At 52.7% G+C, this 24,012-nt stretch overlaps 1 protein-coding gene across 8 annotated transcripts in view; it reads right to left on the bottom strand.

The window, feature by feature from the left end:
- The window catches only part of CEP250 (centrosomal protein 250), a 48,861-nt gene that overhangs the window by 2,767 nt on the left and 22,082 nt on the right, over positions 1-24,012 (bottom strand). For 7 of the 8 annotated variants that reach the window (XM_044263160.1, XM_044263159.1, XM_044263154.1 and 4 more), the window contains 18 exons: positions 23,760-23,906; positions 22,820-23,050; positions 20,786-20,979; positions 20,435-20,562; positions 20,066-20,235; positions 16,151-16,318; positions 15,621-15,755; positions 13,734-13,877; positions 12,771-12,904; positions 10,876-11,014; positions 9,593-9,932; positions 8,838-8,959; positions 7,790-7,910; positions 6,679-6,800; positions 3,609-6,224; positions 1,009-1,101; positions 647-802; positions 85-186 (listed from right to left, as the gene is read on the bottom strand). In XM_044263160.1, coding sequence (XP_044119095.1) covers positions 85-186; positions 647-802; positions 1,009-1,101; positions 3,609-6,224; positions 6,679-6,800; positions 7,790-7,910; positions 8,838-8,959; positions 9,593-9,932; positions 10,876-11,014; positions 12,771-12,904; positions 13,734-13,877; positions 15,621-15,755; positions 16,151-16,318; positions 20,066-20,235; positions 20,435-20,562; positions 20,786-20,979; positions 22,820-23,050; positions 23,760-23,906 — 5,262 coding nt within the window. The remainder of the gene's footprint in view (positions 1-84; positions 187-646; positions 803-1,008; positions 1,102-3,608; positions 6,225-6,678; positions 6,801-7,789; positions 7,911-8,837; positions 8,960-9,592; positions 9,933-10,875; positions 11,015-12,770; positions 12,905-13,733; positions 13,878-15,620; positions 15,756-16,150; positions 16,319-20,065; positions 20,236-20,434; positions 20,563-20,785; positions 20,980-22,819; positions 23,051-23,759; positions 23,907-24,012) is intronic. The other variant, XM_044263161.1, reaches the window with a different exon arrangement.

Here is a 24,012-nt window from a genome sequence, read left to right on the forward strand (position 1 = left end):
GAGTCAGGGACAGACTGAGCTGTGCAGAAGCCAGCCCGGAGGGGCTCCCCCGAGCAGCTCACGTGGCTGTGTCCCCCTGCAAACCTGCTGTGTGGGGGACGAAGCTGTGGCTTCCCTGACCTCCGAGACGCCCGTCCTCGATGCGCGCATGGAGTCCCTCTTCAGCTTCCTGCGCTCTCGCTCCACCTGCCGAGATGCAGGTGGAAAGTCAGGGCTCGGCTTGGCTCTGGGGCCGGAACGGAACTACCGTCCTCAAGAGGAGGCTGGCGTGCGTGTGGCTGCGGGTGTAGGGGTGAGCAGGGGACAGCAACCTCGAGAAGGGGTGAGGAGGGGGCAGGCCAGGGCAGCCCTGCAAGCAGAGAGGTGCTGCTGGGGCAGAAGAGGTAGGGCCCGCCTCTCAGGCCTTCTGACCGGGCTTAGCAAATGTTTTCTGTAGTATTTGGGGCTCTGCAGGCCGTTAGATCTCTGGCCCAACTATTTGACTCCACTATGCCGGTGTTCCCATGAACGCTACTTTTCAGCAAGAGGCAGCAGGCTGGATATGACCCCTGGTCTGACCGCTCTGCTCCGGGGGCTCCATGAGAAGCGGAGATACCCGTGTGCTGAGCCCCAGATAAGGACACTGAGGACACGAGAAAGGACTCACCTGCTCCAAGGCGGCCCGCAGCTGGACATTGTGATGCTGCAGCCTGCTCCGGTCAATCTCCAGCTGTGCCACTGCTCGCTGGAGGTGTTCCAGCCTCTGTCCCCAGAGCTGCTTCTCCTCTGTCCCGAGACCAGGCTCAGCCTCTACCCCTGGCACCTGCGGGACAGCCCGGGGACTCTCACCTGGCCAGCCCCTTAGACCGATGGGGGAACAGACACAGAGGGCAAACGGACCAGTGTGGCAGGTCTGAGCTTCAGGGACCCAATTCCCAAAGGAGGGGAACAAGCCCCTGGAAAAGAGCTTCCTCCTGGCCATCGGTTCCCACCATGCCCCCAGCTCACCTCTTCCAGCTGTGCACCTACCTCTTCTCTGGGTCCCGGTTCCGCTCTGTTGGTTGAGCCGGGACTCAGGAGCCGCTCCTTCTCCAGAGCTTGCCTGGTGAGCTCCAACTCATCCTGGGATATCGAGGTGTGGAGCAAATCGCACCATAGCAACCTCCTACCCAGCCCCACGCTACCTTCCATCCTCATCAAAACCACAGAATTCTCTCATCAGGTTATAATCTTATTGTTCTTGGAGCCTCTGAGCTATTCTAGGGCAGAATCTTTATTTACAGATGGACAAAGCAAAGAATTAGAGAGGGGTCTGTTGGAAGTTACATGGTGGGCTAGGACTAAAACCTGGCTTGTTTGAGATCTTGCATAAATTAAGCAGCAACCTGGAGCACTGAGGTGTTGTAGAAAGAGCATGGCGGGTGCCTGGGTGGCTCAAGGGGTTAAAGCCTCTGTCTTCTGCTCAGGTCATGATCCCAGGACCCTGGGATTGAGCCCCGCATCAAGCTCTCTGCTCAGCAGGGAGCCTGCTTCCTCCTCTCTCTCTGCCTACTTGTGATCTCTATCTGTGAAATAAATAAAGAGCATGGACTCTGGGGACACACAGAGCGGGGTATTCTGTTCCTACTTACTGGCTATATGACCTGGGTCAAGATATGAACTCTCTCCAAAACCTAATTTCCTCATTTGTAAAATGACCACATGCTCCATGAAGCATAGATCAGGCTTCTGGGGTTCAATCCCTCCTGATAAGTGGGGACCTCAGGCTAGATATTTTCTAGGCACTGTATGTCTCACAGGGGGAGCTCAGCAAACAGGCTGCGTTCTAGAGTCAGACTCCTTAGATCTAGTTCTGCCACTGACTGGCCATATGACCTTGGACAAGTTACTTGGCCTCTCTAAACTATAAACAAGAGATAATTCCAGCTTCTCAGGGTTGTTGTGGAGGGAAGCAAGAGCAACAGGGCATGGCATGGAAAATGCTTAAAAGAAGAAATGACAGCAGTTAGATGAAGGGCTGTATCTGAAAGATGTTCTTGAGTGTTCGGGGGTGGGGCCAGTGCAGGAGGACGCTGACCGGAGCTATAATACTGCTCAGCAATCCTCCTGCCCAGCAACGGACCTTACTTGTTCTGTGACTATACAAACGAGCGTAGAGATAGGAAGAGAATTCTACTTATCGAATGCTTATCTCTTTTCATACTCAAGATGGCCCTACAGGGCTGGTATTGCTATTCCCCCAAAAGTCAGAGAAGTGAAGGCACTTATCTGGGGTCACACAGCCCATAAACTGTAGGATGGTATTGCAAACCCAGGAACTTGACTCCAAAGTTCACACTTGGATCCCCTTCTCGGCATATTGCCCCCAGACAGGAAGCCCCTGCAGCGCTGTGTCTGAGAGGAAGGGAGGGGTTCTCTGGGGCTGAGCCCTGGTCAAGGCCCAAGATGTGGGGTCAATTTCCTGGAAAAAATGGGCCGGGTTGTTCTTGGCAAGAGAGACAATGCCTCTCTATGGCCAAAGGTCAACCTTGCTTTCCTGACGGTCTGCTCTGTTGCAGGCCTTGTGGCCAGTGCTGGGGCAGCAAAGGGGACTAAGGCATGGCCCCTGACCTTGAAGTTGAATGCTACACCCTAAAGTCTACTTCCCTTCTCATTTGATATTCCACCTAGAAGAGTTCACTTATCCTTAACTGCTGAGGACCCCAAGTTTATCCTTAGCCTCACCCTTCAACTTTAGATCACTTCACGGACCGGCTTCCTGGACCTCACCCCCTACAGGTCCCACAGGCACCTCATTCCGCTGCCATTCCACAGCATTCCTGAAACCTGCCTATGAGCAGAAACCTGGGGGGTCGGTTTCCTTATGCCCTTTCTTTACTCCCCTGTTTCTTAGCCAGTCAGCTGCCAGAAGTCCTGTGAGCTTCTAGGCCCCCTGCCCCGAGTCACCGTCCACCCTTCCTGTCTTTGGTCATCATTTATCCCACGACTTCGAGGACCACCTCCTTGTCGGTCTCCCCAGATTACTGTGACATTGGATGTGTCACCCTCCTCCACGGCCCCAAACACTTCGTCCAGATCCCACTGGTCACCCAGGTCCTCGACATGACTCCGAAGCCCTGAATGATGGGGCCCTCGCTGCCTTATCTTCTGTGGCCAATTGCCCCTCTGTGTCCCATTCAGCCTGAGGTCTTGTACGGCTGCTCCATGTTCTCCTTCCTCTTTCCTCTTCCCCAGAAAGCTCCTCCCCAATCTGTGCTTGGCTAATTCCTTACTGGTTCCTTCAGATTTAATCTTAAACTCTGCTTTGACTGGGAAGCCTTCTAGGATTTACCACTAGGAGAGGCCAGCTGGGTGCCCTCTTTGTGCTCAAGAGCACGCCGAACTTCCCTACCGAGGCTCTGACTTGAACTAGACACTGCATTCCAAGTGCTCATCCGCTAGACCATAAGCTCTATGGAACTGTGGGCGTCTCTCCATATCCTCCCAGATGAGCACAATACCCTGGAGTCCATCTCTCTCCGCCCTCTTGCCCCCTGAGGTGTCACAAGCCCAGGGTGGCAGGGACCTTCTGAGCGCAGCCAGACATCAGCCTCTGCCCCCCAGCTGTTACCACCCATGGAGTGACTCACCTGCAGCTTCTGCTGCTCCGAGTCCCGCTCCAGAACAGAGGCCTGCAGGAACATGGCTACCTCCTGCAGGCTGCTGATGCTCGCCTTGCTCTGGGCCAGGGACAGCGCCAAGTCCTGGGCCTTCTCCCTCCACTCTATCTCCCGGGCCTCCGTCTGTCTCAGTGCTGCCTGCAGTCGCTCCAGCTCCTGCTGCAGCCGCGGCCCGGCAGCGCCAAGCTTTGTAAAGGGCTCCTCCGCTGGGGAGGCTGCGTGGCTGTGGGCTGAGTCCTCCAGATTCTTCCTTTGCTGGGCCTCCCTCAGCCCCACGATCTCCTTTTCCTTTCGGGCTAGAGTCAGCTGCAACTCCCTTAGGCTTTCACGGAGGCCCCGCACCTCTTCCTCTTCTCTCTCCCGCTCCCGACCCTGGTTCCCTGGGAGGGCATCTTCTCGGGCCCTCTGGGCCACAGACTGCTCTAGCAGCTGCCCCTGCCTCTTCTGAAAGCTCAGCTCTTCATCCTTCTGGGCCAGTGCCCGCTGGAGCTGCTGCACAGCCTCCTGGTGCCGGAGATCCCGGTCCTGGATCTCACCTTCCCGCTTCCGCAGGGCCTCCTCCAGCTGCCGGGCCTGAGCCTGGCAGGAGTCCAGGGCGGCCTGCAAGGTGGCTGTGCTGGCCTCCAGGCTGCGGCTCAGTTCTGCCTGCCCCAGCAGCCGCTGCTCCTTCTCCTGCAGGGCGGCCTGAGCCTTGCTCAGGGCCTCCTGCAGAGCCTCGGCCTGCTCCCGGGCTGTCTCCTCCCGCTGCTCAGAGGACCGGCTGGCCGCCTGCAGAGCCTCCAGCTCCTGGTCCCGGTCCTTGAGTGTGGCCTCTGCCCGCAGCAGGCAGTCCCGCAGGCCCGTGACCTCTGTCTCGTGCTCCTGGGCCCGCTCGGCGCACTGTTGCCGGAGGGCCAGCAGAGCCTCCTCCTGCTCCCGAGACTCGGCCCTGAGGTCAGCCAACACCTCCTCCAGGGCCTGCCCGCGCTGTCCCTCCACGGCCAGCTCCTCCTGGAGCCTTCGCACATGCTCCCTGTGCTCCTCGAGCTCTCCCTGGCGCTCCTGCAGCTGCACACGGGCCCGTTCCACGGTGCCCTGCAGCGCGCTCGCCTGCTCCTTCGCCGTCTCCTCCTGCGCCCGCGCCTGCTGCTGCTGGTGCCGCAGGGCCTCGAGCTCTTGGTCCCTCTGAGCCAGGGCTCTCTGCGCCTCCTCCAGGTGAGCCTGCAGGGCCTGCTCTTTGAGCTCCCCCCGTTCCCGGGCCTCCTGCAGGTGCCGCTGCAGGACCACTAGCTCCTGCTCTCGCTGGCTCAGGAGCAGGCTGGTCTCCCCCACCTTCCTGTGCAGGCCCTGGAGCTGCTGCTCCAGCTGGTCCTTGTGCTCCCTCAGCTCGTGCAGGCGCTCCTGCTGGCATTCCACCTCCTTCTCCTTATCACGAAGGATCAGCTTCAGGTGCTCGAGGCTCCCTCGCTGGGCTTTACTCGGGCTCTTCCCTTCCTCCGCCTGCTCCTGCATGGGCGGCCTCTGGGAGGCCAGCTTCCGGCCTCTCTCCCTCAACGACAGCTTGATCTGGCCCAGGTCCTCCTCCAGCATCTTGGTCTGCAGCGTCCTCTGGTCTTCTAGGGCCCGAATCCTCTCCCTCTGGAGCAGCACATCCTGGTCCCGCCTCTCCAGGTCCCGAGCCAGACGCTCTTTCTGCCTCTGTAGCTCCTCGATCTGCTCTCGCTGGCACTTTAGCTCCTGGTCCTTGTCCTGGAGCTCTCTCGCCAGAAGGGTGCCATGGCTCTCCAGTTCGTCGATCTGGCTGCTCTGGGCCTGCAGCTCCTGGCTCCTCTCCTCCAGGTCCAGTGTCAGGTGGGTGAGGGCCACCCTCTGCATCTCCCTCTGGCCCTCCAGCTCCTCGATGGCCTTTTGCTGGCACTCCATTTGGTGATGGTTTTCCTCCAGTTCCAGGGCGAGGCACTCCAGAGTGACCAGCTGCTTCTTCAGATCCTGAATCTGTTCTTTCTGGGACTCTATCACTTGGGCCTTCTTCTCAAGTTCAAGAAGCTGATGCTCCAAGATGCTCCTCTGGGTCTCTCGAGCCTTCTCGAGCTCTTTGATTTGCTCCCTCTGCATGGCCAGCTTCTGCTCCCGCTCCTGGACGGCCAGGGGCAGGTGCTCTAAGACAGACCTGCACTTCTCCAGCTCCTGGATCTGCTCGTGTTGCACGCCCACTTCCTGGCTCCTCTTCTCCAGGTCCAGAGACAGGGCGTCCAAAGCAACCTTCTGCATCTCCCGTTGTTTCTCCAGCTCCTGGATGCTTCCCCGCAGAGCCTCCACCTCCCCTTCTTTTTCGGAGAGGGCCTGGGTCAGGATAGCTAAATTTTCCTGCAGAGCCTTCCACTGGGCCACTGTCAGCTCGCCCTGCTCCTGCAGAGCCTGGGCTCGCTCACGCTCGGTCTCCGCTTCCTCGCTCTTGAGCTTCAGGGCCGAGTGAGCGGTTCTCAGGTCCTCCTCCAGAGCCCCGATAGCACTGGCCTGAGCCCTGGCTTCTGCCACAGACCCCTGCAGACGGTCCACCTGGGCCATCAGGTTCTCCTTGGCTGCCTGCAGGAGCTCTCGCTCCTTCTGGAAAAGAAGATGAAAAACCACCTTAGGCTACATTTCCCAGATACCATCTGCCCAGCGCAGGCCCTTCGTCTCCTTTCCCTGCAGCCCTAGCACCAGCAAAGGTGGGGGAACTGGTGCCTTCCACTTAAGCTGATCTAGTAAAATATTGTTCTTACTGAATTCCAGGGTCTGCTAGGCCCAGAGGAGAGAGCCTGAAACAAATGAGTCATCCCAGACTCTGGTCCTTCAGGGCAGGGGACAAATATTTCAGCCTCCTTTCAGGAAAACTGACCAGGGCCTTCCTAATGGACCTCAAGGAGACAGCCAGGGAAACTGAGCCCCTTGCTCAAGGACGCTGGGCACTACACGTGGCTGGGGCATGACCACAGGCCCAGGTGGGTTTGGAGCTTCAGCCTGGCCCCCAAGGACTCCTCCTGAAGAAAGTCCCTGCCCCAGACCAGGCCCACCTCACCTGGGCCTCCCGTCCCTGCAGCTCTGCTTGCTGCAGACGACTCTGCAGAGACGTCACGGTTTCCTGCAGTTCTGTCAGCTCGGATTCCAGCAACTTCTGCTTTCCTTCCCACTGGCATTTCTCTTTGGGAAGAGGGGAGGTGGTAGAGCGAGGTCCAGGGTGAAGGAAGAGAAGGACATAGAGGCAGATGGAGGGGGAGGAACAGAATCAAAGGGGAAGAAGGGGAGGAAGGAGAGAATTACGTCCAGTCTCACAGCCACGTCACCCATCAGCCAGCTGTTCCGGGTTTGTCTGGGCCCCTGCGGCTCCCACGCTCGCATCCGTAGCTGCCGCCCGGTGCCGGCACTTGCCTGACTCTCCTACCTCACCCTCACCACGTAGTGATCTCCAGCCCTGGATTCCAGATCCAAGGGTAGGGGGGACCAAAGATGCTGGAGGTCCTTTCTGGTCTCTAATTCTATGGTTTGCAGAGGTTCCCGGAGATCACCGTCGCTTTACAGGCTGCCCCTCATTTCTGCAAAACCCACCAGCTCTGTGTGTGTGGCTCTCAGGAAGCCCTCTGGGATACTTTCAAGACCTGAGCCCCCTCCCCAAGTTGTCCTCTTCTCTTCTACCACAGAGCCCTGGCCCCCTCCTTTCTTTTCCAAGTAGTCACCACCCACGCCCTTGGCCGTGCCAGGGGGCATTCTCCCCAGGTCCCCCCAACTTTGGTGTCTCCTGAACAAGCCCATAATCCCTCTACTGTCACAGGTGAGTAATTCTGACGACACAGCTGGAGAGGACAAAAACAAGTAACACAGATAAATGACAAAAGACACAGAATTTTGTAACATTCTCACAGTCCTGGCTCTAGGTTGCCTGTTTTTTAATCTGCAGGCAGAGAAAGTGGAAGCCCAGCCAGGAACTTCTCTCAATTCACCTACTCTGTCCCCCTGAATTCCTCAAAAGCCAAGCAAAGCAGAAAACCTGTTCACAGGGGTCATCACCCCTTTGGTTTCTAGGTAGCTTCTCACAGTTGGGAGCGAGCAGCAAAGAGTGGCTACGACTTCCGGGCTTCTGGCCTCTTCTCTCACTTCCCTCCAAATCTCCCCACTTGCCTTGAGCTTCTTACCTTCCTGGTTCTGGGAGAGCTGTCTCTGCAAATCCTGTAATTCTGTGCAGACCTGACTTTTCTCCGCCTCTGCATCAGCGAGACGCTGTTCCAGCTTCAGAGCCTGCTCCCTGAGGTCATCCTGGGAAAGGAAGGGCAAGGCTAGACTCCAACCTCCTCATGCCCCACCAAGCTATCCCACACCGGGACCCAAGTGCCAGCCCCCCTTCCTCTCAGCCTCTGTGGGATCTGTCCCCCGGATCTGCTCCCAGATCACTCCCTGGAGCCGTGAAAGGCTCTGCTCCAACGGCCTGGAGCCAAGAATCCCTGTCTAAGCCCTGTGCGCCTTCGCCCGGGGTTGCCTGTCCTCTGTCCAAACTCTTACTTCAAAGCTCAGCTCCAAGGTCCCTTCTTCCTTCCCTGTGACCCTCCCCAAGTAGGAAAGAATTGTCCCTTCCTCCTGTCACTATCATTTGCATCTGTAACCGATCCGGTTAATTCTATCAGTTCTGCTTATTTTAGAAGGCAGTTTCCTCCCTCAGCCTTCTCGAGGGTGGAGATCTGGTCTTTTTCCTTTCCGAGCCGTCAGCTCATACTGGCTGGCACAGAGGTGGCATTCAATTTTTGCTGAATGATAGGTTCACTGAGAGGTGGAATTTATGGGACATTTAGGTTAGCCTTAGGCCTGGAATGTTCCTATAAATGGCAGCCTCAAATCTCAGCAGTCCGTTTGTCAGGTTGTTCTTGGAGGTATCGGCAAGAACAAGTAATTCACAGCTGAGAGGAAAATCAGACAAAACAATATTCCTCGTCTGTGTAGGCTTCTCTAGTTCAGAGCCCCTCACATCCCTCAGTCACTCGATCCTCACAACCCTGAGGCGCGCATCATTTGCCCCCGCTGACTAGTGAAACCCAGGCCCAGGAAACCAAATGCTGTGCTCATGCCTGCCCCGTGAGGAAAGGCTAGGGGTGGAACTCATCCCAAACTGGGAATAAAACAGCTCAAACTGCTTCATGAGTCCTCTTCCGGGGAGTGAAGAGTTCAAGGAAGGAGAACAGGGCATCGTACCCGGGCCTGCTGAGTCTTCCACAGGTCTTGGTGAAGCTTCTGGAGGGCAGATGCCACTGCCTCAGCTGACAAGGCTGCCAGGAGGGGCCCCTTCTCACGGAGGATCCTAGCTCCATTCTGGTCTGAAAAAATGAGGAAACAGCTCCTCACTTGGCTGCCCTATGAAAGGAAACAGCCAAACCTCCCCAGATAGTCTTGGCCTTCCCACAGATCCCTCCTCTCCCCAAAGAACCCCTCCTGAGCAGATCATTCCTCAGGCACTTTCTGCATTCCTATGTGCCAGGAGCTGTGGCAGGCACTAGATAATGCTAGCTGTCACTTGTTAGGCATTTATTAAACACCAGGAACTGTGTGACCTCTTTGAGTTATGTACTCTCAGAAACTCCTTAGAAAAGTCCTGAGAGATGGGGCACCTGGGTGACATAGTTGGTTAAATGTTCCACTCTTGATTTCAGCTCAGGGCATGATCTCAGGGTTGTGAGATCGAGCCCCAAGTCAGGCTCTGTGCTCAGAGGGGAGTCTGCTTAAGATCCTCTCTCCCTCTCTCTGCCCTTTCGCTGCTTGCGCACATGTGCTCTCTCTTTCTCTCTATGAAACAAAAAATCAAGCTCAGGGAGGACTGAATTAATTCCAGAGTCTGTGACCTTAACCTTGCTGTGATATTGCCTAAGCAACTGGGGGCCCCTGCCTTCTCCCTCCAGGGAGCCAGGGGTGGCTTTGGCCCAAAGGACCGAGTCCTTGCGTGGCCATCTTACCTGCCTCAGGGCCCCAGAGGGAAGCAGAGTCTCCCCCGCCACGCAGCTCAGGCCTGCCATCACAGGTGACGCCCAAAGCCTGCTGCAGAACAGAGCAGAGGCTGGCCAGCTGGGCCTGGGCCTGGTGCCCCGGCTGCTGCTCTGCTGCCAGCGCCGCCAGCCGGGTCTCTGCGCCGCGCAGGCGGAGCTGGACTTGGGCAGCCTTGGCTTCCAGGGCGCGCAGCGAGGCTCGCAGCTGCTGCTCTGTCATCTGAGCTGCCTCCAGGTCCTCCAGCAGTTGCGCTTCCTGAGCCAGAAAGTCCGCCTCCTTCTCCCTCGCTTCCTGCTTCAGGAATTCTACCTGCCGGGAAGGCAATGTTGTCACTCTGAGCAGGGAGTGGATACCTCCACCGACCCTGATCAAGCCCTGGACTCACCTTCATCGGGGCCAGGAGGCTTAGCTCTCCATGGGTAAGGAGGGGTCTGGAAGGAGTGTTACCCTCCATCCAACCTACCTGCCTGCCTACTGACTCCTGTCACATGTACCTAGGCGATGCAAATGGGCTGTGGCCCTGGTTCCCCTGGCAGCCACACCAGCCCCCTGCTTCAATCAGAACTCGGCCTAAACCCGGACACTGAGCTACATGAAAACGGTCACAATAATAATGGCTCCCATTTATAGAATGTCTGCTGTGTTCTGACACTTCATACATTCCCCTAATGGCTAAGAATAATCATCCTTGTCTTACGGATGAAGAAACCGACGCTCACGCAACCTGCAAGCTAGACTGCTGGGAGCCAAAGCCAGCACTGATGACCCAACCCGGTCCCTCTCCACCCTAGTCTCCCTTCCAGTTCTGACCATCTCCCTCTTCCTCTCCTGGTTCCCACTTTCCTCTGTGCCCAAGGTCTGGGGTCCTGGTGTGAGCAGATGGAGTCCTGAAGTTTTCTTGGTGCTGCCTATCTGATCTGTTCTGTTGCTGTTTCTCGCCAAGCTGACCAGGCACACTTAGATGCGGCCACACTCGACCCAGGCCCATGGGAGCCCCGCCCCTTTGGGCACCATGTTCTGGGCTGTCAGAACCCTCCCCGGAGCTTCCTCAGCTCTGCGTCAGGTTCCCAAGCCCCCACCCCGCCCAGTCCTGACGTGCCCCTCCTGCTAGGGCTGCTACAGTCCCAGCACACCCTGGAATACGGAACAAGAGAACGGTCCTCTTCACGGGAGGGTCCGGAACAACCGGCTTCTCCACTCCAGGAGCAGGCCTCTGCCGAGGAACGGGGCCCACGAGCGGTGTGGGGAGTACCTGGGCGCTGAGCTCTCTCCACTCTCCCCGGGCCTCCTGCACGTCCTGGCGCAGGGAGCTCAGCTCTTGCTGGTGAACAGACTCAGCTTCTTGGAGAACAAGGAGCTTCTGTTCCTTTTCCATCAGCGACTGAGTCAGGCTGCAGAGAGGCCAGGGGACTAAGGTCATTCTCTCAGGGAATGAAAAACTACCTTCTCGGGGTGCCTGGGGGCTCAGTGGGTTAAAGCCTCTGCCTTTGGCTCAGGTCACGATCCCAGGGTCCTGGGATCGAGCCCCACGTCGGGCTCTCTGCTCCGCGGGGAGCCTGCTTCCTCCTCTCTCTCTCTGCCTGCCTCTCTGCCTACTTGTGATTTCTCTCTCTGTGTCAAATAAATAAAATCTTTAAAAAACAAAACAAAAAAACCCAAAAATACCCCCCAAAAACTACCTTCTCATCTGACTGTGCTAAACATGGCACTAATCCTTCAGAGAAAAACAGTAAGATCACAATGGCAGCATAACAACAGAAGCCAGCATTTACTGAGCACCGACTGAGTGCTCCTAGGTACTTCTGGCACGTGATACTTCCTTTCAGCTTCAGCTTCTTCTCTGGCAGATTCCAGAAATATCTATGCAGCAGCTCAAATTCACTGTATCCAGTTCTTCCCATCCTTCTGCACACCCCTCCCCCCGGCCCTGCTCCCTAGCTCAGCAAACGGCACCTTTATCTACCCGGTGGTCCAACTTGGCAGCCTTGACCACATCAGAGTTCTCCCTTTATCCTACCTATGTCCAATCAGTGATGACATATAATGGACTCCAACTCCCTCAACGTCCCTTGAGCTCTTCCCCTGCTCCCCTTCCCCACTCCCCCTACCCTGATGCAGCCTTAGTATCTCTCAGGCAGACAACTGCACCTGTCTCCTAACATGTCTGGCTGCCCGTGGTTGCCTCAACAAGAGGGTCTGTCATGCTTCAAGCTCCTACATCACTGAGAAGACAGGCCATGCTTCACCCGGATGGCCCTAACTCATCCCCAAGGTTTCTTGCCATCACTACCTCTTCTGATACACCCTGAGCTGGATCGTGCCAATTTCCCTGCTTAAAATCCTCCAGGGGTCTTCTACTAAACCTAAAATAAATTACACACTCCTGGCCATGGCTCACAAATCCCCAGTGACACAGCCTTGCCCAGATCCTGCACCTGGGTCTTATTCACCAGGCTCTGGTCACACAGTGCTTCCGGTGTCCCCAAATACCTCACGTTCTGAGCCGTCTCTGGGCCCTGAGATTTCTCTTCCTACCACAGAGCTCTCTCTCACCCCTTTGTCTGGCTGGTTCCAGTGTCTCCGCAGTGATCAGTTTAAATGCAACCTCCCTAAGGAAGGCCTTCCCTGAAATCTTATCTGAAGTACATCCCTGGGGCACCTGGGTAGCTCAGTGGGTTAAAGCCTCTGGCTTTGGCTCAGGTCATGATCCCAGGGTCTTGGGATCAAGCCTCGCATCGGGCTCTCTGCTCTGCAGGGAGCCTGCTTCCTTTTCTCTCTCTCTGCTGCCTCTCTGCCTACTTGTGATCTCTGTCAAATAAATAAAATCTAAAAAAAAAAGTTCATCCCAACCTCCCCATTTTGACTTCAGCATCCTGTTTCTTCCCTCCATGCCATGTAACATAACCTGCACTGATTTCTCTGGGGGATCACTTAATTAACATCTTTCCCACAAAACGGTAAATTTTGCTGAGGCAGGGGGCCATCCCCAGCCCCTGGCACAGTACCTGGTGCCTAACGTGTACAGGCCGGGGTAGAGACATGAGCGGCTAGGTCCGCTGAGGGAAGGGCTGAGGGAAGAGCTGTCCACCTCACAGTGACCACAGTAGCTAGACAGACAAAGCCTACTCCATGGCCTGTTGAACCTACCTGGCTTTCTCCCTCTCCAGCTCCTTCTGCATTCGGCTATACTCCTGGGCCTCCCTCAGCTTCTCCTGAACCTCCTGCTCTGCCAGCCTCCTAGAGTCATCCCTGGAAAGCAGCTGAGATTTCAAGTCCTCCACCTGGAAAGATACCACATGATGACCAAGGGCAGGAAGCCCGCGGAGGGAGGCTTCTCACCAGGACTCCAGGTCCTTTGAGGTCACAGCCACTGGCCCATTTCCAGTGCCCTGGGGGTTTCTGCCAATGCTTACACACTATTCTTAGCACCCCTCTCTCTGTACCGTCCAGCCCCGCTGTGTCTCCCAGCCTCACATCTGCTGTATCAAGGCAGGCACAAATCAAAATCTTGGCTGAATATAACCAAAATATAACCAAAGGCAGGGTGATAAAGGGATGGGCAAGTGTACAGTGATCGTATTTTTTGAAATAAACAATCAGAGGGGTGCCTGGGTGGCTCAGTCAGTTGAATGTCTGCCTTCAGCTCAGGTCATGATCCCGGGGTCCTGAGATCAAGCCCCGCATTGGACTCCCTGCTCAGCGGGGAGCCTGCTTCTCCTTTTGCCTGCCACTCCCCCCTGCTTGTACTCTCCCCCCCTCCCCCTGTCAAATAAATAAATAAAATCTTTTAAAAAACCAACAATCAGGACACCAGCTGATAATGGGATTCTGAGAAGGAAAAGCAATCAGAGTAGGAAAAGCAACTTGGAATATTAAAATCCTGGATCTCTGGGGAGGGTGGGAAGAATGAAGGGCACAGGGGCTGCCTGAGAAAATCTAAGTTCTGTGGTCACGACAGGGAGGGATGACTGTCCCAGGACTCCAAGGACATGTGTTCTACTCTAAGCGCCCTTCCATTTTCCTCTCCTTCCCAAGCAGCCTCAGGGCTCCCCTTTAGCGCAGAGGGAGCAGGACAGCCTGGCTATAGGGCTGGGACAGAGAAGGAGGCACCTGTCCCTGCAGGTCCATCTTCGCCTGCAGCAGGGCCCTGCACTCTTCTCGGAGGGCAGCGAGGTCGTCTCTGCTCTGCTGGCCGGCCTGCTCCAGCTCCCGCCGCGTCTCCCGGAGCTGGGTCTGCAGCATCTCGGTGGTCTCCTGCCAAGGGAGAAGACCACAGTGAGCAGGAGAAAGCTCCCACTGGGGCCTGTGTTTTAAAGGCTATGTCATATAAATAGTGGCTTTTCAAATGGGTTGGTGGCAAAAGCTGAGGCAGGCCCCAGCAACCCACGCTGTTTCCATGATGCCACCTTGGCCCTCACCTCCTAATCCATCTCCTCCCCCACAGAGCGCACTGGCTCACCCCAGCTCTCTCCATCAGTGCCCGAGTTGGTCGCAGTCTGTCACCGAGGCCCTCGCAGCAGGCTCCCGTCGCAAATCCCTACTTCCACGCCACGACACCACCCCTCGACATGCATGTGCACACGCACACACACACTTCTCCACTCAGCAGCTCAAGTATTTTTTAATATGCATGTAGCAAGTCATGTCTGCTTTTAAAATCCCATCCAACGGTTTCCCACTGCCCTTAGAACAAACTCCAAGCTCCTCCCATGCTAACCAAGGGCTCCTGCCTACCATTCCACTTGACCCTGAGCCTATCACGCTGGGGCCACTTTGCCTTCTTTCTGTCCTGGCACTCCTCAGGCCCTTTCTGTCTGTCCCACTGCCCTGATCATGGCTATTTCCCCTGCCAAAACTGATCTTCAAACAGCTGGCTTCTGGGGCGCCTGGGTGGCTCAGTGGGTTAAAGCCTCTGCCTTCGGCTCAGGTCGTGGTCCTAGGGTCCTGGGATCGAGCCTCACATCAGGCTCTCTGCTCAGCAGGGAGCCTGCTTCTTCCCCCCCCCACTGCCTGCCTCTCCACCTACTTGTCATCTCTGCCTGTTAAATAAATAAAATATATATTTTTTTAAAAGCTGGCTTTTTCTTCTTCCTCTTTTCTTTCTTTTTTTTTTTTTTTTTAAAGGGCTTTACTAAGGGGCACCTGGGTGGCTCTGTCAGTTAATCAGCTGTCTTCAGCTCAGGTCACGATCCCAGGGTTCTGGGATCGAGCCCCGCATCAGGCTCCCTGCTCATCGGGGAGGCTGCTTCTCTCTCTCCTTCAGCCCTGCCCCCCTCAACTCGTGTGCATCCGTGCTCTCTCTCTCAAATAAATAAATCTTAAAAAAATAAAAAATAAAAGGGCTTTACTGAGACATAGTCCACATATCATACAATTCACCCATTTAAGCATATGATTTGATGGTTTTTAGTATACTCAGAGTTGTACATGTCACATTTCAGAATGTTTTTATTACCCCGTACCCTCCCTATTCCTATCCCCACTCCCGACTACACATCTGCTTTCTGTCCCTGTAGCTTTGCCCATTCTGGACATTTCCTACAAAGGGAACCCCACGGGACATGGCCTCTTGTGACTGGCTTATTACTCAGCATAATGCTGTCAGGGCTCATTTCTGCTGTTGCACACAGCTGGCTCTTTTCAGCCTTCACGTCTCAGCCCAAATGTCACTTTTTCAGTGAGCCCCACCCCCAACCACCTTGTTCACAGTGGCCTCTGGTGACTCACTCTCAATCCCGTCACGTCACCCTATCCGTCTCCCTCAAAGTACTCCTTCCCACCCGTGAGCATCTCATGAATCCTCTATCTGCGCATTTTTGTATGCTCCGCCACTAGCATGTGAGCTCTTTGAGGACAGGGGCCACGTGTGCCACGTTCACAGCTGAGTGCACCTCGATGGTTGTCCTGGGACGGCACCATGCCCCGGACCGGGTGCATAGAAGCACCAGAGGGCTGACTGCGCCGCCTTGCCTCCCTGCCCAGGACCGCCCTCCATACCTGCTCCTTTAACTTCTGAACCTTCATGTCCTGCCTCAGCCGCTCCAGCTGTTGGCTGGCATCTGCCAGCTCCTTCTGGGTCTGCAGCAGCGTCTCCAGGAGGGACACCCTCTCCTTCTCTGTTTCGAGCTGCATCTGTGCAGGGGCAGGGAGGAGAGAGCTTGCCATCTCAGGGGGCACCGTGCTCACCTGCTAGGCCACAAGCACATTCCCACTGCTCTAGGGCTCCTCCGGCAAATGGGGAGGGGACCCAGGGTCAAAGGAGGTCTGGACCTGCTTGTAAAGAACCAGGAAGTACAAAGATTGTCCCCGGTTTGTGAGCTGACAGGATGTGGTGAGCATCGGCCCTCCCTCAGGAAGTGTGACATGCCGTAGGCCCTGCAGCTAACTCAGGAGTTGTCGGGCTCACTAGCAGCAAAGTGAGCAGGTACTTCTCTTCTGGAAGCCCCCTGCAGCAGCACGCTAGGGAGTGGAAAAGGAAGTGGTCAGAGGTAGGGGGAATCGCAGCTCGGATCTTCCCAGCTTCCCACCTGGCAGAGGGCGCTCTCTGCCTCTGCCCGTTCTTTCTCCCTCTGCCTCCGGATGGTCTCCATGTCTGCCTGCTGTTCCTGCAGCTTCATTTCCAGCTCAGTTTTCTCTCTCTTTAGGCTCTCCAGGGCCTTATCCAGTTCTTGCTGGTGCCAGGAGCGCTCCTTCTCCTGGTTACATGAGGGAAGCACTGTTAGAACCCGGGGGTGAGGAGAAGAGGCAGGAGGGGGGCTGGAGCAGAGAAGGTCCACCCTCCCCGGCTGAGTCTTTGGGCCCACCCTTGGCCTGTCTCCCCATTGATAAAGTGAGGTTGCCAACTCCTGCCTTACCTATCTCATCAAATTTTATGAGACTCAAATGAGATTTATAAAAAAAGTCAAATGATACATGAAAAAGTGTTTTCTAAAGTGCAATTCTCGGGACGCCTGGGTGGCTCAGTTGGTTAAGCGGCTGCCTTCGGCTCAGGTCATGATCCCAGTGTCCTGGAATCGAGTCCTACATCGGGCTCCTTGCTCCGCAGGGAGCCTGCTTCTCCCTCTGCCACTCTGTCTGCTTGTGCTCTCTCTCTCTCTGACAAATAAATAAATAAAATCTTTACAAAAAAAAATAAAGTGCAATTCTCCCTAATATAAGTTACAAATAGTTGTCATTTTAAATCAACCAAACCACAGGTGATGCTATGACTATGAGCTGAAGAAGCGGATTGGTTCTCTGATGCCCACTCTCCCCTACTTTAGGCACGTAACTCCCAAAAAAGCAAACTTTGGTTGCCATCTTGCCAACAAGTCAGCCTTGTAAAAGGAGTCAAATCACAAATACGCATAAAGCACAAGTCAACTTCCACTTCCAGAAATCTGACAAACAAGATCTCTGAATAATCTAGCTGCAAAATGGCAAAAAATACTGGATAAAATATTAAATATACATTTCCACGTATAATGAGCCAGCAGGAACTTCAGAGAAGTCAAAAATAAAGGCAAGACTTGTGGTCCAAAGAGGTAAATGAATGCAGAACTGGCTTTCTCTTGGAGGCGTTTGCTATACCTAATAACCTTGAAACTCACCTTAATGCTATGTGGGGAAAAGAAAAAGAAGACAAGGGTGGGGAGTCCAATAGAAGATTCTCACATAAAGCTGGACCCGTACAGGGCTAACCAGAGGTCAACAAACTATGGCATGTTGGCCAAATCTAGCCAGCCTCCTTTGCTGTATGGCCTGTGAGCTAATAGTAGCTTTTACATTTTTAATGATAAAAAAAGAAGTTAAAAAAAAAAAAAAAAAGACTTCGTGACATGTGAAAATTATATGGAATTCAAGTGCCAGTGTCTGCACTTAGAGTTTTATTTGAACATAAACATGCTCATTTGGTTACATATTATCTATGGCTGCTTTTGTACTACAACAGCAGAGGTGAGTTCATTACGACAAAGACCGTAAGGTCCACAAAGCTTAGTATGTGGCCCTGTACCAAAAACTTGCCTATCTCTGGGCTATAGCGCCCTCAGTAGAAGGATAAACTTGAGAGAGAGATGAAAGAGGAGAGAAATGGGGAAGAAAAGCAGAGAGAAAGTAGGAGAGAAAACAAAACAAAAACCCCACAAAAGGAAACAATAATAACATTTGTTTGTTTCAACCTTTACACAGGGTAAAAAAAAAAATCTCCCTGAAGAAGTCAACCACAACCTGGTCTTCGTATGGGTGCAGGGCCTGAATGGGACCCCATACACTTTCAACAGAAATTTTGTATCATTTTAATTTAAAATTTTATTTTAAGATGAGATGTTCTGGGATGCTATAACCTTTAATCCAACACTACTAGAATAAGTGAACTGAGTTAATTTCTATCATATTTCTATGCCTCAGTTTCCTCATCTACAAAAATGGGGATAACAACAGTGTCCTCCTCTTCTGCCAGGAAACTCCTAACAGAAGTGAAAGCAAATCTTCTGAAGAAAAACTCCTTCACCTGAGGCCTACAAGGATTCCCAAAGAAAAATTTCTAAAGAACATGAGCTCAGAGTCAAGAACCACAAAACACACAAGCGAGAACCAATGGAAACAACATATAACAGCATCAGGCCCAAAAAGATTTTAGTTACTGGTATTATTAGACAGCATAAAAATATGTTTCATGTGTTAAAAGAATAAAAGAGGATGAAAATACAAAATTGGGAAAAATGATTAAAACGTGACCAAGAAGATTTGAAAAAAATAATGGAATACACTGTCTAGAAATTTTAAAAAATTTAGTAAATGAAATTTAAAACTTGGCAAATAGACTACATAGCAGATTAGACATTGTTGAATGGGGAATTGAAGAGAGATCTGAAAAAAAATCATCTAAAACACAGAATAGAAAAAGAAAATGAACACAGAAAATTTAAGAGTTAAGATACGTGAGGATACTGTAAGGTCTGACACCCAACTAATCAAGGTCTTCCCGATACCCACAATGAAATAATCACTATGCTAAGAGAAAATAACTACCATTCTAGAATTTTATACCCAGTGAAACTATCCTTCAAGAATAAAGTAAAACAGGAATATTTTCAGACAACTAATTACCAATAGACTCTCACCAAATAAATTCTATTTCAAGGAGGAAAATAAATCCAAATGAAAGTCTAATACACAAGAAGGAATGATCAGTGAGAAAAATGTCATTTTTCAGTGTATCTAAAACAAATATTAACTGTATAAAACAAAAGGTCAGAATAATTTATGGTGTTAACAAACTAGTTATAACAAGACATTGCATAAAAAAGTACAATGGGTCGGAGGAGTGAATGAAGGTAAAATGTTCTGAGGTCCCTGTGTCATTCAGAAAAACAGGAAACATACCAAGTAACCTGAGATTTTATTAAGTATGTATTTTTATTTTACTTTTTATTTTTTAAAGGATTTTATTTATTTATTTGACAGGGAGAGAGACAGTGAGAGAGGGAACACAAGCAGGGAAGTGGGAGAGGGAGAAGCAGGCTTCCTGCTGAGCAGGGAGCCCAATGTGGGGCTTGATCCCGGGACCCTAGGATCATCACTGAGCCAAAGGCAGATGCATAATGACTGAGCCACTCAGGCGCCCCTAGGTAGATATTTTTAAATATTAAAGGAAACAACTACAAAAATTAAAAAAAAATAGAGAAAAAGAACTGAGAAAAAAAAATACAACTTAATCATCCAACTGAACTCCCTAAAAGTTAAGAAGAATGACCTCCCCACCCCAAAAAGATATAAAAAGGCAGGAAAAATAGCATAGGATGGTGGAAATAAATCCAAATGTACCTATAGGGACAATCAAAGCTAATGGACTAAATTATACAATTAAAAGACAAAAGAAATACAGTTCTAAACCAGGAAGAAGGGGTCCAAGGTGTTCCTCTGCACCCTGGGGCCAGTTTAACAACTGTAAATCCCAAGATCCATGCTTAACTCACTGAACATAGCAAAACAACAGTGACAACAATAACAATAACAGCCAACACAAATACAGAGCTTACTACATGTCAGAAATAGTTCTCAGGGTTCTCCATATACTACTCATTTAATAGCTAGAAACTGGATTTTGCACCTTGGAGACCAGGTGCAAGACCAGGTCCTGTTCAGATCTCATTCTTTTTTTTTTTTTTAAGATTTTCTAATTTATTTGACAGAGATCACAAGTAGGCAGAGAAGCAGGCAGAGAAAGAGGGGGAAGCAGGCTCCCTGCTGAGCAGAGAGCCCAACTCGGGGCTCGATCCCAGGACCCTGAGATCATGACCCGAGCCGAAGGCAGAGGCTTTAACCCCTTGAGCCACCCAGGCGCCCCCAGATTTCATTCCTATAAGCAGCTGCTTCTGGCCCAAGAGTCAGCAGGTGGAGTACCCACTGAAGGGAGGCCAGGTCTGCCTCTCCCATCCCCAGCCACATCCACGACCTACCCATTTCTCCTCTAGCCGGTTCACCTCCTCCTCATGGGCTGACTTCTGCTGCTGCAGGGCCGTCTGCCCCTCGTGCTCAGCTTGGGCCAGCCGACTGGCTGCTGTCTCCCGCTCCTGCTCTGCGCGGCTCCGCTCGGTGTCCAGTTCCAGCTTCAGGCACCTCACTTCCCCTGAGATGCCACAGATGGGTGAGCTCCCACTCGGCCTCTGCCCTCTTTCTTTCTCCCCTCTCCTCAGACCTTGGGAACAAACTCCCGTCTCGGAGGCCCTGGGCCTGGCCACAGCAGGACCTCTGATAACCTCCCATGGCCTTGCTGGCTTTCCACATCCCCATGGAATGAAGCATCCCCATTCCAGTTGGGGTCTCACCTTGAATGACTTCTTTGGCACGAGTGACAGTTTGAATCTGGACCTCCAGCTGGCCTTTGGTGACCTCTATCAGAGAATTTTGTTGTTGGGCCTCAAACAGACTGCTCTCCAGGTGCTCCTTGGCTGAGCTGTGAGGTTCAGGAATCAGGAAGAGTTCTGACTCATCAGGCCCCTTAACTTTCCTTAAGACGAGTTGGGTTCTAAGTACTGACCACCCAGAGAAATTAGGGAGCAGCGATAAATTCACAACTGACTTAGGAGTTGTGATACTTTGGGCCTGGAACCGGGTTTGGCTCCCCTTTGCCTCGCAATGCTCCCTCTGCCCTTGTCCGAACTGGGTCTGGGCCCTACCTGAGCCCCAGAAGTTGTTCGGAGAGGTCCTGCCGGTCTCGCTCCACAGCCTGCAGCCGCACCTCGAGGGCGGCTCTCTCCCGCACTAGGGCTTCCTTCTCCTGGACTTCCCGAGCAAGCACTTCTTCCCGTCGCTTTGTCTCCTGCTGCAGCTGGTCCAGCTGAGCTAAGGCTGCCTCCTGCTGATGACGGGCCTGGGAGGAAGAAATGGGCAAGCTACAGAGTGGAGGCAGGAACCCCCCTGGGTTGCTATCACCAGGTTGGGGCCGCTGGCCCTTCAAGGATTCCTGACCCAGCTCTGTGAGTCCGGACGGTCACCCGCTCATGCAAATCCTACTTCCTGCGTCAGCCTACAGAACTCCTGGCCCAGGAAGCACGCTCTCTCTTGTGCGAGACCCTGTGTGTTAGGGCTGGAAGAGAACTACCTCTAAGGAGCTTTTAGTCGTAAGGAGTAAGACACCCAAAACATCAGGAAGAAAGTGACCAGTCTCTGAGAAAGGGACTCTGGAAAGGAGGTATATGTATCATTTTGGGGGCAGTGAGAAGTTTGGTAGAGGAGAAAGATGAACTTTAGCTGAGCCACTGGCTCAGAAAAAAATTTACTGAGTTGCTGCTATGTGTGAAGATATTTTGTTAAAAGGTGGAGGAAGAGGGGGGCCTGGGGGCACAGTCAGTTAAGTGGCTGACTCTTGTTTTTTGTTTTTTTTTTAAAGATTTATTTATTTGACAGAGATCACAAGTAGGCAGAGAGGCAGGCAGAGAGAGAGGCGGAAGCAGGCTCCCCACTGAGCAGAGAGCCTGATGTGGGGCTCGATCCCAGGACCCTGGGACCATGACCTGAGCTGAAGGCAGAGGCTTTAACCCACTGAGCCACCCAGGCGTCCCTGACTCTTGGTTTTTGCCTCAGGTCGTGATCTCAGGGTTGTAAGATTGAGCCCCATGTTGGGTCTGTGGGCTCCGTGCTCAGCATGGCGTCTCCTTAAGTGCTCTCTCCCTCTCTTTCTGCCCCTTCTTAATGCTCTTGCATGCTCTCTCTCTCTCTCAAATAAATAAATAAATCTTAAAAAAAAAAGATGGAAGAATAAAAACAAGTAAAACACAGCCTTGTCTTCAAGGAGCTTTTGGTCTAATGGTGGAGACTATAAATGGATAATTATACCACAGTGTGTCTTATGTGTGGTGTGGTAGCTGGAATATTCTGGAGGTAGAGTACCTAGGACAGGCATCTATTCTTTTTTTTTTAATTTTAAAGATTTTATTTATTTGACAGTATATGGAGAGGCAGGCAGAGAGAGAGAGAGGGAAGCAGGCTCCCTGATGAGCAGAGAGCCCGATGCGGGACTCGATCCCAGGACCCTGAGATCATGACCTGAGCCGAAGGCAGTGGCTTAACCCACTGAGCCACCCAGGCACCCCAAGACAGGCATATAATTCAAGCCAGAGGGTGTGAGGTGCTGGGGGAACTGAAGGATTCTTATAGGAATTCTCTTTAAAAACCGGAAGGTTGGTGGGGGGACACCTGGGTGGCTTAGTTGAGCCGCTGCCCTCGGCTCAGGTCATGATCCCAGCATCCTGGGATCAAGTCTTACATCAGGCTCCTTGCTCAGCAGGGAGCTGCTTCTCTGCCTGCTTGTGTGCGTGCTCTCTCTCGCTCTGACAAATAAATAAATAAAATCGTAAAAAAAAAAAATCAAAACTGGAAGGTAGGGTGACTGGGTGGCTCAGTCATTGGGTGTCTGCCTTTGGCTCAGGTCATGGTCCCAGGGTCCTGGGATCGAGTCCCACATCGGGCTCCCTGCTCAATGGGAAGCCTGCTTCTCCCTCTCCTACTCTCCCTGCTTGTGTTCCCTGCACCCCGTCAGATAAACAAAATCTTAAAAAAAAAAATCGGAAGATGTATCCCAAACTAGTAATATCAGTCATTTTTAGGAAGTAAGATCTTCCCACTTTCTGAACCATTTCTGTTGAGTTTTCATCTTTTACGATGGGTTTGTGTGATACGTTCGTGTAATGGCATCAGGTCTGTCCTCTCACCTCGCTGAGCTTCTCCTGAATTTCTTCCTTCTCTTCTTGGATGCCCCTGAGGTCTGCCTGCAGCTCAGCCCTGCTCTCCTCCGCCTTCTGCAGCTGAGCCTCCAAGACAGTGTTCTTCTCCCGAAGGGCTTCCCGGCCCCTCTCGGCCTCCGCCAGGCCCAGCTGCAAAGTGTTTCTCGCCTGCTCTGCTGCTTCCATTCTGCGACACACAGACTGGTTCTCCTGTTCGAGCTACTGGTCAGAACGGGAAAGGCATCAAAGACCAATGGTTACAGCTTACGGATCAAGTGCTAAGACAGAAAACCGAGGGAGATGGGACTCTGTTCTCCAAAGAGGAACACAGAAGGGCTTATGGGAGAGGCAGACTATGTGCATTCGTTTGCTCTGGTGCCTGTGTTCCAGGCACTGGGTGGGTTGATGCTGCGGATGGTGATTAAAAGGCAAAAACGCTTACTCTCAAAGAATTCAGAATAAAGGGACTCTGGAACGTTTCCAGGGCTCAAGGTAACAGTGGTAGTGAAGAGCCATGTTACATCTGCAACCCACAGAGAAGACTCTTTGAGATGTAGGCTCTTCAGCAGATCCTTTTCTGGTGATTGCTATTATCTCATGCAATGAGATTAAACACCTTGTCTTCCTTTCAGAGGATGCGGGCCTTCTTCCTGGCCCTGGTGATTTTACCGTACAGCCCGTAAGTGGTTCTGTGGAGGTGTGAAAGGGGACTATTTTTAATGGCCAAACCCAGGTGTTATAGTCTTGGCTGTCCTCTGCACCCCCAATGCTCCTTTTGTTCATCTCAGGATTACATTTAGGAGCTGAGTTGTCTTGGGCTGATCTATTACAGACTCCTCCCGGTTATGGGCATCAGGTCTATCAGTCACTGGTTGGCCTTCCGTCAGGGCCCAGACCTACCCAGCGGATCAGAGAAGTCTTTGCTCACCTGGAGAAGCTGCTGATTCAGTCCAACTTTATCTAAGGCCAAAGCCTCATTTAAGGCACTGAGCTTGACAGCAGCAGCCCGAAGATCGGCGACCTCAGCCTTCAGGCTGTTCTCAGAACTTGACAGTTCGGAAACGGACTGTTCTGCCTAAAAACAAGGAGAGTTAAAGGGATGCCTTGTGCCAGCTTTCCTGCCACAGTGAGCAGCTCACGTCCCCAACACCTGCTGCTGTCCTTGTACAGAGAACACTCTT

The sequence above is a fragment of the Neovison vison genome, chromosome 8 (assembly GCF_020171115.1).
Source record: "Neovison vison isolate M4711 chromosome 8, ASM_NN_V1, whole genome shotgun sequence".
Taxonomy (NCBI): Eukaryota; Metazoa; Chordata; class Mammalia; order Carnivora; family Mustelidae; genus Neogale; species Neogale vison.